Raw genomic sequence first — 16,176 nt, forward strand, 5'->3', positions numbered from 1 at the left:
TTTCTCTCCTTGTATTCTCAAGTTAAAATTTTTATCCTGAAATGAAGGCAACGTCACCAATTTTCAGTTTTATTTTCATAATGGAGAGCTGCTGACTTAAAGGTGTAGTGTGAAATATTTCAGCTTTCCTGAAGTGTAATATGACTAGTAAAAATGATGATAAATATAATGGGTTGAACCAGGTAATTTATCTGATATTAACTCCAGTGAGGTCATATTTCTTTCAAAACCACTTCTGCCCACACCTGCCAGTCTGCACTACTGGTTTGATTCGTTTCATACACCAGAGTTTGCCGGCTGGGTGGTGTTTGGACACCAACCCAGGCCAGTCGCAATCCTTCAAAACAGTTGAACTCCACCCAGCCTGGAAACCGGGTCACGTTAAAGAAATGCACAATAAAATGACAGTTACAGACATTTTAATCTGAGCCACGGACCTGCCAAATTTTGTTGTGAAAAGGACCCACGGGCCTGCCCACCCTGCACAGACCACTTCAATTCCTAGATCAACATTATAAGCAAAGAGTAATAATAAGGTTAAGGGTAACTTTTTCCTCCCTCTCTTCTCTCCTCCTTCAGCTGGTGTTAACAGTAGGCCTGCTGGCAGTGGTGGTGTACCTCTACACAGTAGTGGCCTTTAACTTCTTCAGGAAGTTCTACAACAAGAGTGAAGACGGGGAATCGCCTGACATGAAGTGCGACGACATGTTGACAGTGAGTAGAGAAGAAGTGTATTAGCCAGTAGTTTCATTCATTTCAGTCAGCCAACTCACGTAAACAGATAACTGAGAGTGAATGCAAATATAGATACCGAGTTTAATATGGTGTCTAGGCTCTGGGGCCAGTTGCGTAAAGCTAGTTTAAGACTAGTCTCAGCCTTACACTGGTCTTAGATTCTCAGGTTGGAATAGTCTAATTAAGACGGTCACTTAAATATTACAACTGACTTAGGCTATTTTGAGGTAGGAATGCTAGCCACCTTCCCCCCGGCTAATGTTGAGTTAAGAACTTTGTTGTTATGGCAACGAGTCGGCCTAACTGTCAGAGTGGGACTTTTAAATACTGAAGCTGTTTCATACAAGATGCCAAATCTCTGGTTTTTGGGAAGAGTCTGAAGAAGAGAGAGAGTCTTTAGAGACAGAAACAACGCATTAGAGATCTACAACAACCAAAAAGTAGTAGGAACAGGTAAATATAAATGTCTATAGCAAGTTTGACTTAAAGTCACATTTAAGTCTATGACCAGGTCTATCTTTATGCAACTGGCCCCTGATCTTGTCATTCCCTGCGAGCATACACCTAGCTAGCCAAATGAGAGCATGGAGTGATGATAGGGAAGACGACAGAAGACCAACAGCCCATTTCAGTCAGGACGACTCACATATTGATATTAATAATATTTGTGAATGGTTATGACATGCAATACGTTTTGGCGGAGCTTGGCCAAATGGCTTATTCATCTAGTGACCAAGCTCTAAATGTGTCCCTGGGCCGGCTTGGCCAATGGCTTACCTACCTAGTGGCCTGTCTGCCTATGTGAGCCCACCCCTCATGCTACTCTGTATTTCTCACGCTGCAGAGTGCTCTCTGATGAACATATGCCAAGATATGCGCCCGCAGTATCTTGAATAAAGATAAAGCAAAAAAATGCATGAGCTAATAAAACAAGATGATGAAACGTTGCATGGTGAGCAGCAGCATTAACTGAGCAACATGGTAGCTGCTGCTGCGCTGGGACAGCATGTGCATATTTGGGGTGACATACAGTATATTAACGCCTTGTGACCCTGCCCCTCCTGGACAAGGATATCCGTTTCCTCTTGAGAAAAGCTTTTTTTGGCAGTGAGAACAGTGATTTCTGGCTCCCCCTCGACACCCGCTTTCAACACCAAATACAGCCTCACTCACCTACACTACTCTGTACCTTTGCTTAGGCCTATCCCTTACTCAGTATTAGAAACATTTTCAAAGTCCTCTTCCTCATCTCACACCTATTGCAAACTCTGTTAGAATTTGTTTGTACACTCAAACTCAAACTGAGATTGACTAAAACAAGTTCAGTCAGTTTATCAATTCATTGGGCTGGGCCCAAGATTACTTTACTTGCTTTCTTTTTGCAGTATTTCTTTTACTTGCTTTCTTTTTGCAGTATTTCTTTTGCCTGATATCAGACAGAATTGTAAACTCGTTTCACTCCATTTCCATCCTCAGTCTGACATTGCCTCCACTCTAACCGATTTCCGTGGGGGAGGGGGATTCGACTTTCCCTAATCAATCACTAGAGACCGACGTATCCGCCTGAATCTAACATCATTTTAAGTCGATACTGATGCGTAGCCATGACAACACCAGAGACGGTTCAGAAAGTATAGAGCATCTTTGACAACACGGAGTGAAGTAAAAACAAAGTATTTTGGATTTCAAAGTAATTGGTACTTTTAATGGATTTAGAACAGCCTCGATAGCAGCGTCTATCTTGTCTATAGCGGTCGCCATTGTTGTTATTACTCCTCCTTGGTTCCGGCGCACAGCTTGACAACAGCTTGACAACGGCGTTAGTCCTGCCTGTGGCTCTGATTGGCTAATCGTTATGATGGACCGATCATTTTTCAACTGAGAAACCGCTGTTTCATGTCACGATGCCAGACCAGAATCAGTCAACTGATGGAGTGGGCGGATTCAAAGGTCTGGACCCAGGCAACTATTTCCCTGATGTTTGAATCAAGCAGTTTCCCTGATAGCAGCGCTGTTCCTACAGCTGTAGAACTTCCACAATGTTGTGAAGGAAAGACGATTCTGTCGTATGTATTGTCTTAAACTTATTCAAGAAAGACCTTGAAATACATTCAGCAAAGTGGCTTTGGGTATATATTCTGACTTGCTGAATGTGAAACTTGTTTCCTTTTCTGTCACAGCATGATGTTGTGCTATCTGAATTTTCATTCCATTTTTTGTTTACCTTTTGACACCTGCACAAAAAATAGATTTAGCACCACAGCAGCAGATAACAAAGAGATTTAACAGATGATAGACAGTTCACGATTACATAATCACTCTCAAAGTAGAATAGTTTAATGCCAGGCATTGCAGTGTTGCAGCTCTGCATCAAAACATGTGTCCATATTCCCATAGATTCTCCCTGGGCTCTGTCCATGACGCATGAGGTTTAATTTTTCACTTGTAAGGTTGAGATCACACAGTTAATTTTCTTTGGTCCAAACCAAAGTGGAAATGTTTGCTTTGTTGAAATAGCTGAATATTAGCCAGACTGTGGTTTGCCAGGCTTTCCATCAGATGTCAACATCCGCCTCCTTCTACCCATAAAACCCTCCATTTGGGGGTAGTTTCCGCTAGTTGGTTTGAATTATGGATTATTATTCACCTGCCCAAACATACCAAAGGAGTAGACACTTCAAGTGCTCTTGAATAAAGTGCCCTAAAAATGCTTGGCACGCACACTAGGAGAGCTGTTAATGTGCTGATATTCATTGAACTGCTCAAGATTATCGAAACAGCATGTGTCAATTTTGTTTTTGTGTAGATATTCCCCTTTAAGTGTTTGACAGATGATTGACAGCACCCTTTCACATAATCATATTCAGGATGTAACATCCATTCTCATCAGTGTTTTAAGAGCCTACTACTTTCGCCGAGATTGCGTTGGCTAACAAAGGTCACTGCACTGATGAACTTGTTAAAACACCATCCTAATTTATCACCATTGCTCTGATGTCTAATTACACGGGATACCGTGACAGTGAATAGTCGCCCCCCCCCCCCCCCCCATGATTGGCTCAAGCAGTGTTATTACTGGGGTGTTAATTGAGATCAGATGAGAGTCTCTATTTAATGGCCAACCGAGAGCATGCCCCAATTAACTCCATTTTCCTTACTGCTGGTGTTGCACTCATGAATCTGGATTCAGTGGCATATTTTAAAAGAAGATGTTTATTCTGAAAAATAATTATAAATACAAAAGTGAGTCGGCTGGCACGGCAGGTACATACAGTTGCCTCTACTGGTAATCGCCAACTGATTAATCAATTATGCACAAAACACTGGGATTCATAATACAAAATAATAATCAAAATAATCAACATCAATAGAAAATAAATTATAATTAAGCTACATTAGATTCATATAATAGTTCTTAATCACGCTAACTTATCTAAAAGCATAAAGTATTCAAAAATTATCATTCTGTAATGTACTAACCTTTTTACAAATAATAAGTCATGTATTTCTGCACTTTCATGTATTTCTGCACTTTCATAAAACTGATTAACCTAAATGTCCAATTGGCATCTGCCTTTGTGCGCCGTTGCCATGGCGACTGTAAACGCTACTACAGCTGATGTTACCATCGCAAGTCAAAACACACCCACATTCCAGCTCCCCTTCAAGGTAAAAGCATCTGACAACATAACATACACACTCCCAAACAAAGAACACAATGTATGTGAGTTAACACAACCTAACATGTAACTGCAAATATCGTTTAAATGGTTAATATGACTGTTATAGTAATGTTAGTTATTAAAAGTAGATTACCCCAAAAAATGCACAACGGACAACCAAGAACAGAAACAATAGCTCCGCTAGCTCACACACATTACAGTGGACGCATTTAAGTGTTCGGTGACACCTGACTCACCTGAAAAATAATTATAAATACAAAAGTGAGTAGGTTGGCACGGCTGGTACATACAGTTGCCTCTACTGGTAATCGCCAACTGAAGCACGAACTCACTATTAACGGCACCTGCCTGAGTTCTAAATTCTAAAACTAACTGCCTTCCCAAGTAAAGGAAAGGAAATAATTGGCGGTGTCTGCTGAAGCAGAGATAAATATAAATCAGAGGATTTCAACATGCCACACTGGAATCTGGAGAGATAAGCAGGCCCAGTAAAATGATTATAGCAGCATGTGAATTGGCCGCTCGCTAATATGTGTCTACTGTCAGGTCGCATTGAATAATCTGCCTTTCACTGTGGCGGGAACAACGGGCTTAAATGGAACCCGTTGGAATGATAAAGCATTTATTGTGTTGTAAGGGACAGAGGGTCATTGTGATAGAAGGCTGCTATGTTCCTATTTGTTGGCTGCGTCCAGGACAGCACTGTGGGCAGCCTTAGCCCAAGGCCACACACCTGAATCACTGCAGCCGCCTCCTAGAATCGTCCAGTTGTGGGCGTGTCACATGCATTTCAGCTTCTTTCTTGATAGGATCACACTAAGTACCAAACAAAGAGTTTAGAGCTGCAACGATTAATCGATTAATCGATTAGTTCTCAACTATTAAATTAATCGCCAACTATTTTGATAATCGATTAATCGGTGTGAGTCATTTTTTTAAGAAAAATAAGTCAAAATTCTCTGATTCCAGCTTCTTAAATGTGAATATTTTCTGGTTTCTTTGCTCCTCTATGACAGTAAACTGAATATCTTTGGGTTGTGGACAAAACAAGACATTTGAGGACGTCATCTTGGGCTTTGGGAAACACTGATCCACATTTTTCACCATTTTCTGACATTTTACAGACCAAACAACTAATCGATTAATCGAGAAAATAATCGTCAGATTAATCGACAATGAAAATAATCGTTAGTTGCAGCCCTAAAAGAGTTGAGTACTTTTACTAAAATTCTCTGCCATGCATCGATGGAGGAAAATCTGTAAGTTTGTAGCAGTTCTTTTCAGTGTATTGTTCATTTGAAACCTACCATTTCAAATATGTTATTTGTAAGAATATAGTAGTACTTTATAATGTGGTAATTTATCTATTTATTCATTTATTTATTTTGCTCTTATATGTATCACCGGAAGATGTATGTTTTGTAAAATGGTGGTGTCCTGTAATCCCATGTGGGATGGGCCAGATGTTTGGCATGACACAGAAATAAAAAAATAAACTAACTAACTATATAGCAGATTTCATGCACAAGCAGCTCAATGTGCTTCAGAGAAAAGTAATTAAATCTAATAAGAGAAAGTAATAAAATAGCATTAGAAGAAATAAAAACACAACTCAAGATATTCATCTTGTGAAAGTAAAAAGAAAAAGAAAACAATAAGAGCAATAAAATATGAATAAAAACAATGATAAATGATAACAATAAGATGGTTGTAGCAGCAGTAACAATAATACAAGAGAGCAATATACAGGCTCTAATCAAGGGCTCTGGAGAACAGGAAGGTTGTTTTTTTCCCTTCACCAAATGCAAAGGCAAATGCGACTGTTGCTCCACTCTCTGTCGGCAGCCGGCTATGTACCGACAAGTGAAGCTAATTTGCTAGGTTAGGTTACCTAGCTTAGTAGCTGTACAGGTAGCCGACTACATAAATAAACTATGCCATTATACATCACCACAGATATAACCTACACGGCTCCTAAAAAATAGTTTGGTAACACAATTTGATACCCTTATTGGTATTTCACTTACACGTCTAGGAGAAAGAAAGCCAGCTCTATGTCGGTCTTGAACCCCTTCAGCCAGATAACTCTGGTCTGACCCGTTGTCAATCTCCTTCTTAGCTCTTTTAGACTCTTTTAGAACTTGTTCTCTGCGCCAATGGCTCCATGGGACTCCCTGGGTCTGGTGACCGGGGACTCCGGTCCGCTGTGTTCTGGGGGGGCCGGGGAACGGGTACTTCAAGCCGATTGTCCGTGGGGCCTCTCCTTCTTAGCTCTTTTAGCCTCTTCTGTTAAAGCCCGACTTCCTTGTTGCAGAGGGTCCAGCAGTTGGAGTCCTGTCTTCCATGTTAACCACCATCTGCCATATTGATTATCTTCACCCTGTTCAATCACCCAGTACTGCACTTTTCACACCTAATCGTACCCGGGGATACAGAGAATGAACAGACTGAAAGCAACACAAAGACTAAACCAGTTTTCTCCTTGATGGTTTCATTTATTCTACTGACAAACTTTTATGCTATCAAAATTAATTAGTGGATGATATAATCAGATACAAATTCTACACGTAGGGGCTTTAAGGAAGAGTGTAATTATGTGTAATTTAGAAGCTAATAAAACTCACACATACACATTTGAAATGCATGGATATTACGGGATGCATTAGCATTACAAATTGTATACATTTACTTTAATTCATTCAACATACTTTAGTTCTGTTTGAGTGAATGAAGCTTACAAAATTGACACGTTTCGAGTGTAGAGACCAACAAAAGGAGAAAGCGATGGAGGGATGAAACAAAGTAAAATGAAGGAGAGAGAAAGAGAGATGAAAAAAAAAAAAGGGTGAAGCATCACTAGCGGGGGTGACGAGGCTGTTTCATGCTGCCAAGCCAAGTGAAAGGAACACTATATAAGGGCCCCATGGTCTGTGTGTGTGTGTGTGTCTGTGTGTGTGTGTGTGTGTTTTAAGGGGGAGGGGGTCCCTCTGTCACCCTGAAATTTCAGGCTACACACACACACACACACACACACACACTAATCCCCTATAGCCAGCCACCCGAAGCATTCCATAGAGCTCTGCTGTTTCCTATTAAGGAGCATTGGGGTGGCAAAGACACCAACCAGTCCTTCTTTTAATACAGGAGAAGGTGACAGGGGCTTAGTGGGATTGAGGGATGGACAGATGGAGAGATAGAGTTGGAGGGATGAAGGGCCACTGCCCCTGGGAGGTTTTGGCCTTCCCTTACCTCCCTTTATGTGGATAAATCCCTTACAATAACACCCACAGAAGGATGAGCATGAGCTGATCTCTCTCTTTTTCACTTCACTTGTTCCTCTCTTTAGAGTTCCCTCTTTCTCTCCCTCACTCTTCTTCATTTTCTCTTTTTTTTTGCTCTGTTTCTCTCTCTCTCTCTCTCTGCATCATCCTCCCTCTCTATATATATCTCTGTCTAATTCTCTGCCTGTTTTACTCTTTTTCCATCTCGGTCTCGTGCTCTTTTTTCCTTTTCTTGGCCGGAATGTTTTTCTTCTCTGGTTGTCTTGTGTCGGTCACGTGGGCGCGTAGCATCGATTAAATGCTCTACACATGCACACACACACACACGCACACACACACACACACACACACACACACACACACACACACACACACACACACAGAAACATAAAGAGGGTTTTCTAGAAGAGCTTCGAGGGAAGTTCTTCATCCGTAAATGTCTGATAACATTAGGGGACCAGGCTTTATGAGTATCCAATCAGGTTAATTCATATGATTGTGTAAATAAGTTGTCAGTCATAGTAAAGTACACAAGACTAACTTTTTTTTAAGTTTTCTTGGACTTTGTGTTGTCCTTTGTGGTAGGCTCCACCCATCAAACTGAGCTTAAAGAAACCATATAAAGTAATATAGCGGTGATTGCGGGGTCCAAGCACAATATGAATAGACAGACAGACAAAACATTACGGAAGGTAGACAGACAGACACACAGACAATTTTTGTGAAAATTGGACATACAGTCGATTAGTTATGGCTAACTGTGTTAGCCTGTGACTTCTGTCAAGTTCCTCATTTAATTGCAACCATATCGTTCATTGGACATTGTTCAGGTTATGCACAATGGCCAAACCTTCTTTTGGAAAATATGACTTTTGTTCTTGACTAGAGAAAAAAACAAGCCTGAGTTTGAACCCACAATCTTCCACATAAGAGGCAGACACTTTACCTACTGAGCCAAACTCCTGTTATGGTTTTCCTGAGGAGAAAATAACTAAAGGGAGAAGTATTATAATATTGCAGCCCATGATTGACGGTGCTAACCACTTAACCACATACAACTTTATAGTAGTATTCTAGTATACTAGTATTCGCCACGAACAAATAATAATTATGAATTTGTTATTAATTGATACTAAATCTTAGACAGAAAAGTGCTGCTGCCCTGGCTTCTGGCCACCATAGGATAAAGAAATATAATGCTGAAGTTTCAACTAATCTATACTGTCTCATCACGAAAGATGTCAACAAAAAGCACTAATCATAATGGGACTACAGAAAGATGTCAACCAAAACATTTATCATAATGGCTGTTAGCATGTTTTCAGATTTTTCAAGTCAAGCTATCAAACTTATGAGAAAAGAGAGGAGAAATTTCATCTCACTTCCTGTCTGAATGTAGGGTTGGAGTTAAAGAAAGCGGGAATATTCTGTTTTGGGCATTCATGTTTAAATCCAGCAGTCACATTTGGGCTTTGGGAAAAAAAAAATCTGAAGTTTGTGGGGTCGCCAAGTGATGATTGTTACTTGGTAAAATGAAAATAAGAAACACTCCAATGTTGAATTCAGTCTCCCTGAGTCTCGCTCTCTCTTTCTCACTCCCCCTCTTCCTATCTGTCTCTCGCCCTCTCTCCCAGTGCTATATGTTTCATATGTATGTAGGCGTGCGAGCCGGCGGGGGGATCGGCGACCAGATCGAGGACCCGGCAGGCGACGAGTACGAGATCTACCGCATCATCTTCGACATTACCTTCTTCTTCTTCGTCATCGTCATCCTCCTGGCCATCATCCAGGGTGAGAGATCGAAGACAGAAACGCACAAATACACACACCATATTGGGGTTTTTTTGTGTCTTTTCCAGGTTTGTTGTCTTCCAACTTTAGAGAGTTAGTTAATATTAATCTATAAAATAACTATATACTGAACAAAAATATAAACGCAACACTTTTTGCTCCCATTTTTCATGAGTTGAAATAAAAGATCTAAGACTTTTTCTATGCACACAAAATGCTTATTTCTCTCAAATTTTGTTCACAAATTTGTTTAAATCCGTGTTAGTGAGCACTTCTCCTTTGCCAAGATAATCCACCTGACAGGTGTGGCATATCAAGATGCTGATTAAACAGCATGATTATTGCACAGGTGTGCCTTGGGCTGGTCACAATAAAAGGCCACTCTAAAATGTGCAGTTTTATCTTGAAAAAAGACATTTATTAGGCACTGAACTATGGATCTCACATCTCACAAACAAATTTGTGAACAAAATTTGAGAGAAATAAGCCTTTTGTGTGCATAGAAAAAGTCTTAGATCTTTTATTTCAACTCATGAAAAATGGGAGCAAAAACAAAAGTCTTGTGTTTATATTTTTGTTCAGTATATAATGAAAAGGTTTTATGCAGAGCAAAGTATTTTGAGGCCAATTATGGTGCAATTGATGATGATGATTGATGATGATGTGGATTTGGAACAACAGATGTATCCTGTTTAAGAACAAAATCTTCGTTTATGAAGAGTGGTGGAAGAAGGGTATCTGGTCTATTACACACATTATGGATGACAGAGGCAATTTATTGAATCATAATGAGTTGTGTTTGAAATATAGCTTATCCTCTTCTGAAAAGGAATATGAGAAGGTAATACGTGCGACCCCTATTCAACTCAAGATGATGGTCTTATTTACTCTTCTATCTGCCCCACAACTGTAATAATTATTTATCAGAAACACGCTGTTAAAAGTATGATATCCTGTCCCTGTAAGAAGGGAATTATATCTTAGACATTTTACTCAAGTTTGGCTGTCTGCAAAATTAGAAAAATATATATTTCATTCCCTATCTCCCCCAAGGCTGAAGAGGTACACTTCAAGATAATTAATGAAATTTACCCCTCTAGTGAATTTCTAAGATTAAAATGTAATATAGACTGTAATTCTTCTCAATTTTGTAATACAGAGGTAGAGACAACAGATCATTTCACTGTAATATTACTCATAATTTTTGGTCTAATTTGAATTTGGATTAAATCTAGCATTGAGGTTCTACCACCATTTCTACTAGAAAATGTCAAATTTGTAATGTTTATAGAAGAAATATAGAATTTTTAATGAATAATTAAATTATTTTGGCAAAATATTTTATACAGAAATGTAAATATTGCAAAACACAACCCTGTTTAACAGCCTTTAAAGACAAATTAGAAACATTTTCCAAATCTCTAAAATGTATGAAAAGCATGAATGCCCAAAAATGTGCGCAGTATAAAGTAATTTAACCCCTGGAATGTATACATTGTTCTTTGGTTTTTTTTTTCCTTTAATTTACTATTTCTTGTCTCTTTGTTTTGTTTTTGTTTTCTCTATTTCCTTTTGATTATTGTCTTTGACACATATGTACTGTACTCAGCTTACTCTGGTGATATAGAAAGAACTGTCATTGCCAATTTGTTGTATATTTGAAGAGTCTAATGAAAGAAAAAAAAAAAAGTTATGGTGCAATTATGCCAAATTTAGAACCACTACTCCTTCAAGCTAGATTGGCAAAATCACAGAGCAAGATTTTATGAATGAAAAATGTGTACCCCCTGTCTCATTTTAGACACCAATATTTTTGGATTGGAGCTGCCCAATCCAATACTGGACACCCAGGACACTTGTGAATTCATGCTGTTGGGGGAGTGGACATTTGATGTTCTGGTAACAGGACAGTCTCTGCCCCATCTTTAACCAGTACACAACCTCTGGTCTTGGTTTTCCAGGTTTGATCATTGATGCGTTTGGAGAGCTGAGAGACCAGCAGGAGCAGGTGAAAGAAGACATGGAGGTGAAGACACACACACACACACACACACACACACACACACACACACACACACACACACACACACACACACACACACTCACAAACACAAACATGAATACCTTATCTAAGAGTCTCAGATATCCCTTGTCATAGTTTTTCCAGGCCAATTTTGCAGGGAAATAAAAAATGAGTCTCCACATCATTCTAGACAGTTTGGCAGCATCAATATTAGAAGGTGTATGACTAGGTTGTTTTAGCTTTGTATGAAACTAAACATCATGGTATATTTTGTGTATATGTTAGTGGCCAGAAAATCTGGGTGCAGTTTATTATATGATTATCCTACACAATAACCTGCGTCATGAGATGAGAAATTATTTGGACAGTGATGATCCACTTGCACACAGACCTCAATTCCACCTGTTATGTGTTTCTATAGCATTTTTTACACAAGTACAATGTGCTTCACAATTAAAAGAATAAAAACAAAGATGAATATATACACATATAAGGCATACACTGGGAAAGTTACAAGGGGCAGGAAAGCAAACATGGAAAAATGACCTCTGGCTAATTTGAATGGAAAACAAAACAACAAAATGATCATAAAATAAAACAAGATATTAGTGGAATTCCAGTGGAACTTCCTGGAACTTCAAATTGTTCCAAAGCTTAGACGCCCTGACTCAACAGTCTCAATCACCTTTAGGCTTCAATCTGTCCTTTTGTCTGCCAATCTGCACATTAGCATTGAAACTAATAGATACAATCTTAAAGTCAGTACTAAAATTACCTGGAAGCCAGTGTAAGGTGGCTAAAACTGACCTAATGTGATCTCTTCCTCTCTTCTATAATGAATCTGATCACACCCTTGCATTTACATCTGGTGTTTGTATGTGTTCTGGTTGTCTGCATTATGATCAGATCTCATTTATGGCAAAGCACTATGCAAAGCAGGCCAGTAGGTGGCGAGGCGGCAAAAAAACATGGCTGCTGTTATTGTACAGCCTGAACATCCTTTTTTTTTTTTTTTTTGCTCTGCCATCGTTCTTGTTGGCTCCAGAGACGAGAATATTCCGTTTTTGGAACGTTGTCCTAGTGGGCTGGTAGAGACTAGAGGCCACGGTGGTGACATTTCTGTCCGTGGTGATGCCATTTCCATCTGCGGCGATGTCGTTTGTCCCTACAGCAACAACATTTCTGCCTGCCGTGACAGAGTTTATATCTGCGGTGAAGACATTTCCACCTGCTGCGATGTCATTTCTCCCTACAATGGCAACATTTCTGCTTGCCGTGATGACGTTTCTACCCACGGCGACGATGTTTCTAGCCACTTTGATGACGTACCAACCAGTGATGATGTTTCTTATGCCGCTTTTCCACCGCATGTTACCGGCTCAACTCGCCTCGGCTCGGCTCGACTCTACTCGACTCGACTCTACTCGCTTTTGGTAGTAAGGTTTTCCACTGCAGATAGTACCCCCTCAATGTGCCCCACCCCCCACAACTGGTCGTCATAGCGACGCCGCGATGCTGCGTGAAATGCAACACACACAGCAACAATGCAGGATATCGAAGGGATGGTGTTCTTGATTCTCGGTATGTGAAACAGATTTTATTTCAAAAGAGGCTGAAGGCAGCGAGACAGCAGACTCTCTAGTTGCTCAAAGGCGACGCAAGAGGGTAAGCTAGCCTGGTAGCTAACGTTAGCATTATGTCCCGTGTCGCGATGACAATTCTCTCTGACCAATCAGTAGTCTGCAGTGTTTTCACATCACCTTTTGGTATCGCCTCAGCTCGCTTGGAACCTCGACGGAGGTGCTACCAAAAAAAGTACCAGGTACCAGGTAATATAGTACCTGGTACCTGGTACTTGCCCAGTGGAAAACCAAAAAAGGCGAGTAGAGTCGAGTCGAGAGGAGCCGGTACCATGCGGTGGAAAAGCGGCATTAGCCTGGCCCCAGCTCTCTGGAGTGCCTTTTGTTTAAATTTGTAATTTCTCCATTTCGCTCGTTTGTTTTCCTTTGTTTTAATTTCTTGGCGCTCCATAGGTCTGGTGGAATCGTCCATCTAGGGCAGGGGTATTCAACTAAAATTCAAGGAGGTCCAGTCAAATTTTCTTCCCATCAAAGGTCCGAAGTATCATAATGTCTAACTTGTGCTATGATTCAGAGGCAATGAAGTTTCCACCCGCAGTGACAACGATTCCACCCCCAGTGACAACGTGTCTACCTGCAGCAATGACGTTTCTACCCATGGTGTTGTCATTTTCCCCGAGGCAATGACTTTGCTACTCATGGCGAGGACATTGCTACATAGGCAATGATGTTTCCTGCCACAGCAATGACATTTCTACCTGCAGTGATGATGTATCTTCACAGATCCCATCACATAAACATGCATTTTTACTCATCCAGAAGATATCCACCAGGTGGAAATGGGGTCACAGATACAGACTCACACACAGATTTGTCTTAACAGTCAATAATCTAATCTACTCTCCATGTTTCTCTTGCAGACCAAATGCTTCATCTGTGGAATAGGCAATGACTACTTCGATACAGTGCCACACGGCTTTGAAACACACACACTACAGGAGCACAACCTAGCCAACTATCTGTGAGTACAGCTGGGGTTTGTGTGTGTGTGCGTGTGTGTGTGTTCCTATACTTCTGTTTGTGCTATGCAAGAACCAGTTTGAATTTTAGACCTGCAAAGTGATTTTGGCCGATCCTTACTTCTACATGGGACGATTTTAGGATTAGGATTTGGGTTTAGAATTAATATTAGAATTAGGAATAGGTTTAGATTAGGTGACAGTTTTAAGGTCAGATTTAAGGTTAGTTTAGGTTTAGGACTTGGGTTTAGGGTTAAAACTAGAATTAGGGTTATTTTTAGGGTAGGGTTAAGATTAGTTTAGGATTGGGAATTTGTTTATGCATGCAGACATATATGGTTTGTGTGTGTGTGTGCATTTTTGTGAATGCGTGTTTGTCTAATACATCTGTGTGTGTTTTAGATTCTTTGTGATGTATCTCATCAACAAAGACGAAACAGAGCACACAGGCCAGGTAAATCAGTTTTCTTTAAATTCCTTATGCTATCATTTCTGTATTTCAACATCTCACTCGCTGATAATTCAGGTCATGAAGTGACAAAATTGAAAGCAAATACACACTGCTATGTTACTGTGGTATGTTTGTTACTACTTTCATCTCCATTTCTGCTGTAGCCCCTCCCCCCCCTTCTCTACCTAGCACTTCTCTATCCATGATCATTCTAGGGTCACATATATTTGTTCCTATCTATTGTCTAGGCCAGTGGTTCTTAACGCAGGGTCCAGGGACCACCAGGGGTCCTTGAGGGGGTTCGAGGGGGTCCCCAGCAAATTGATGAATTGTTCAACCTCACCATTATTTCATTTACAAGAAGTTAACACAATGAGAGAATGTAGAAGAATGACTATTTTGATCATAGTTTCTCTGTTATCTCTCTACCTACAATACAGATAGTCATGGAATTCTGGACAAAATCATATCTAACAATAAAAATATTCTCTGATTTGGGTCAGAGAGACAAAATTTCATCAAATGGGGGTCCGTGGCTCTAATGTGGACTAAGTTAGGGGTTGAAGTTGAGAGTCACTGGTCTAGGTGCTGTGCCCTCTGAGCCTTTACCCATTTACTATTGGTTGCATGTAATGTTGGTGGTCCAGGAATTGAAGCCCATTCTACTGTTGACCTCAATGGAGGTTGCTGTGGATGAGAGTCATCTAAATTACAGCTGAACAATTAATCGAAATTTTATCGAAATCGCAATATGGTCTACTGCAATTTTCAAATCACAGGAGGTGCAATATTTGTTAAAGACAAAATATGTGTCAAAATACCATTTTAAAGTAAATATTGTGGTGCTGCAGAGATGTCCTGGCCTACACATCATATTCTACAGACTTAAGAAAACATCTTTGTTTGGTGCAGATCCCCGCAAAAATCACACCATAATCATTTTAATATGTTTTTCAATGAAAATGAGAATAATGATGTAAAAATGATCATTCCCTCTAATATCACAAATCATATCGCAATTGCAATATCAGTCAAAATAATCGCAATTAGATATTTTTTTCAAAATCGTTCAGCCCTAATCTAAATGCCTAAAATCTAAAATATGAATGTAAACACTCACTTCTCGCCTCTCTCAATATGTCTGTCTCTCAGGAGTCGTACGTATGGAAGATGTACCAGGAGCGTTGCTGGGAGTTTTTCCCTGCCGGTGACTGTTTCCGGAAACAGTACGAGGATCAGCTCAACTGATCCGCTCATGGAGCAACAGACTCTTTCTCTTTCATACTGTAATCTACCTTCCACTCCCATACGACCAGGCCCTCCGCAGCCCGTCCTCCCCCCGTTCCACTCAAGCCCAGCTCCAGCTCCAAACCCCAGCCCAAAGCTTCAGACTCAGGCCGAGCTTTAGACTCGGCCCAAGCTCGGGCCCGAAGCCCAAGACCCTAAGCTCATCGCCTGCCAGTCACACAGGGACTTCCCTGATTTCAGTTCTAACCTCAATATTTGCCCGCCATTCCAAGCCATAGCCTCAGCCTTCGTCTACGTCCCTGCCAGCCTCAACCACAAGTCTACCGCCCATGCTCGTCCCGAGTCCCAGTTCTACCCACAGCTCC

The 16,176-nt window shown here is 40.5% G+C and overlaps 1 protein-coding gene across 1 annotated transcript in view; it reads left to right on the forward strand.

Annotated features, from left to right (window-relative positions):
* LOC139666168 (ryanodine receptor 2-like) overlaps positions 1 to 15,811 on the forward strand; it is a 167,658-nt gene extending 151,847 nt beyond the window's left edge. The window contains exons 87-92 of the mRNA XM_071545293.1: positions 580 to 714; positions 9,334 to 9,490; positions 11,452 to 11,516; positions 14,014 to 14,114; positions 14,515 to 14,566; positions 15,716 to 15,811. Coding sequence (XP_071401394.1) covers positions 580 to 714; positions 9,334 to 9,490; positions 11,452 to 11,516; positions 14,014 to 14,114; positions 14,515 to 14,566; positions 15,716 to 15,811 — 606 coding nt within the window. The remainder of the gene's footprint in view (positions 1 to 579; positions 715 to 9,333; positions 9,491 to 11,451; positions 11,517 to 14,013; positions 14,115 to 14,514; positions 14,567 to 15,715) is intronic.
* Positions 15,812 to 16,176: the final 365 nt, after the last annotated feature.

The sequence above is a fragment of the Centroberyx affinis genome, unplaced genomic scaffold (assembly GCF_046629955.1).
Source record: "Centroberyx affinis isolate AG114_WGS23_722 - 3 ecotype Tasmania unplaced genomic scaffold, CSIRO-AGI_Caff_v1 ptg004848l_1, whole genome shotgun sequence".
Lineage (NCBI taxonomy): Eukaryota > Metazoa > Chordata > Actinopteri > Beryciformes > Berycidae > Centroberyx > Centroberyx affinis.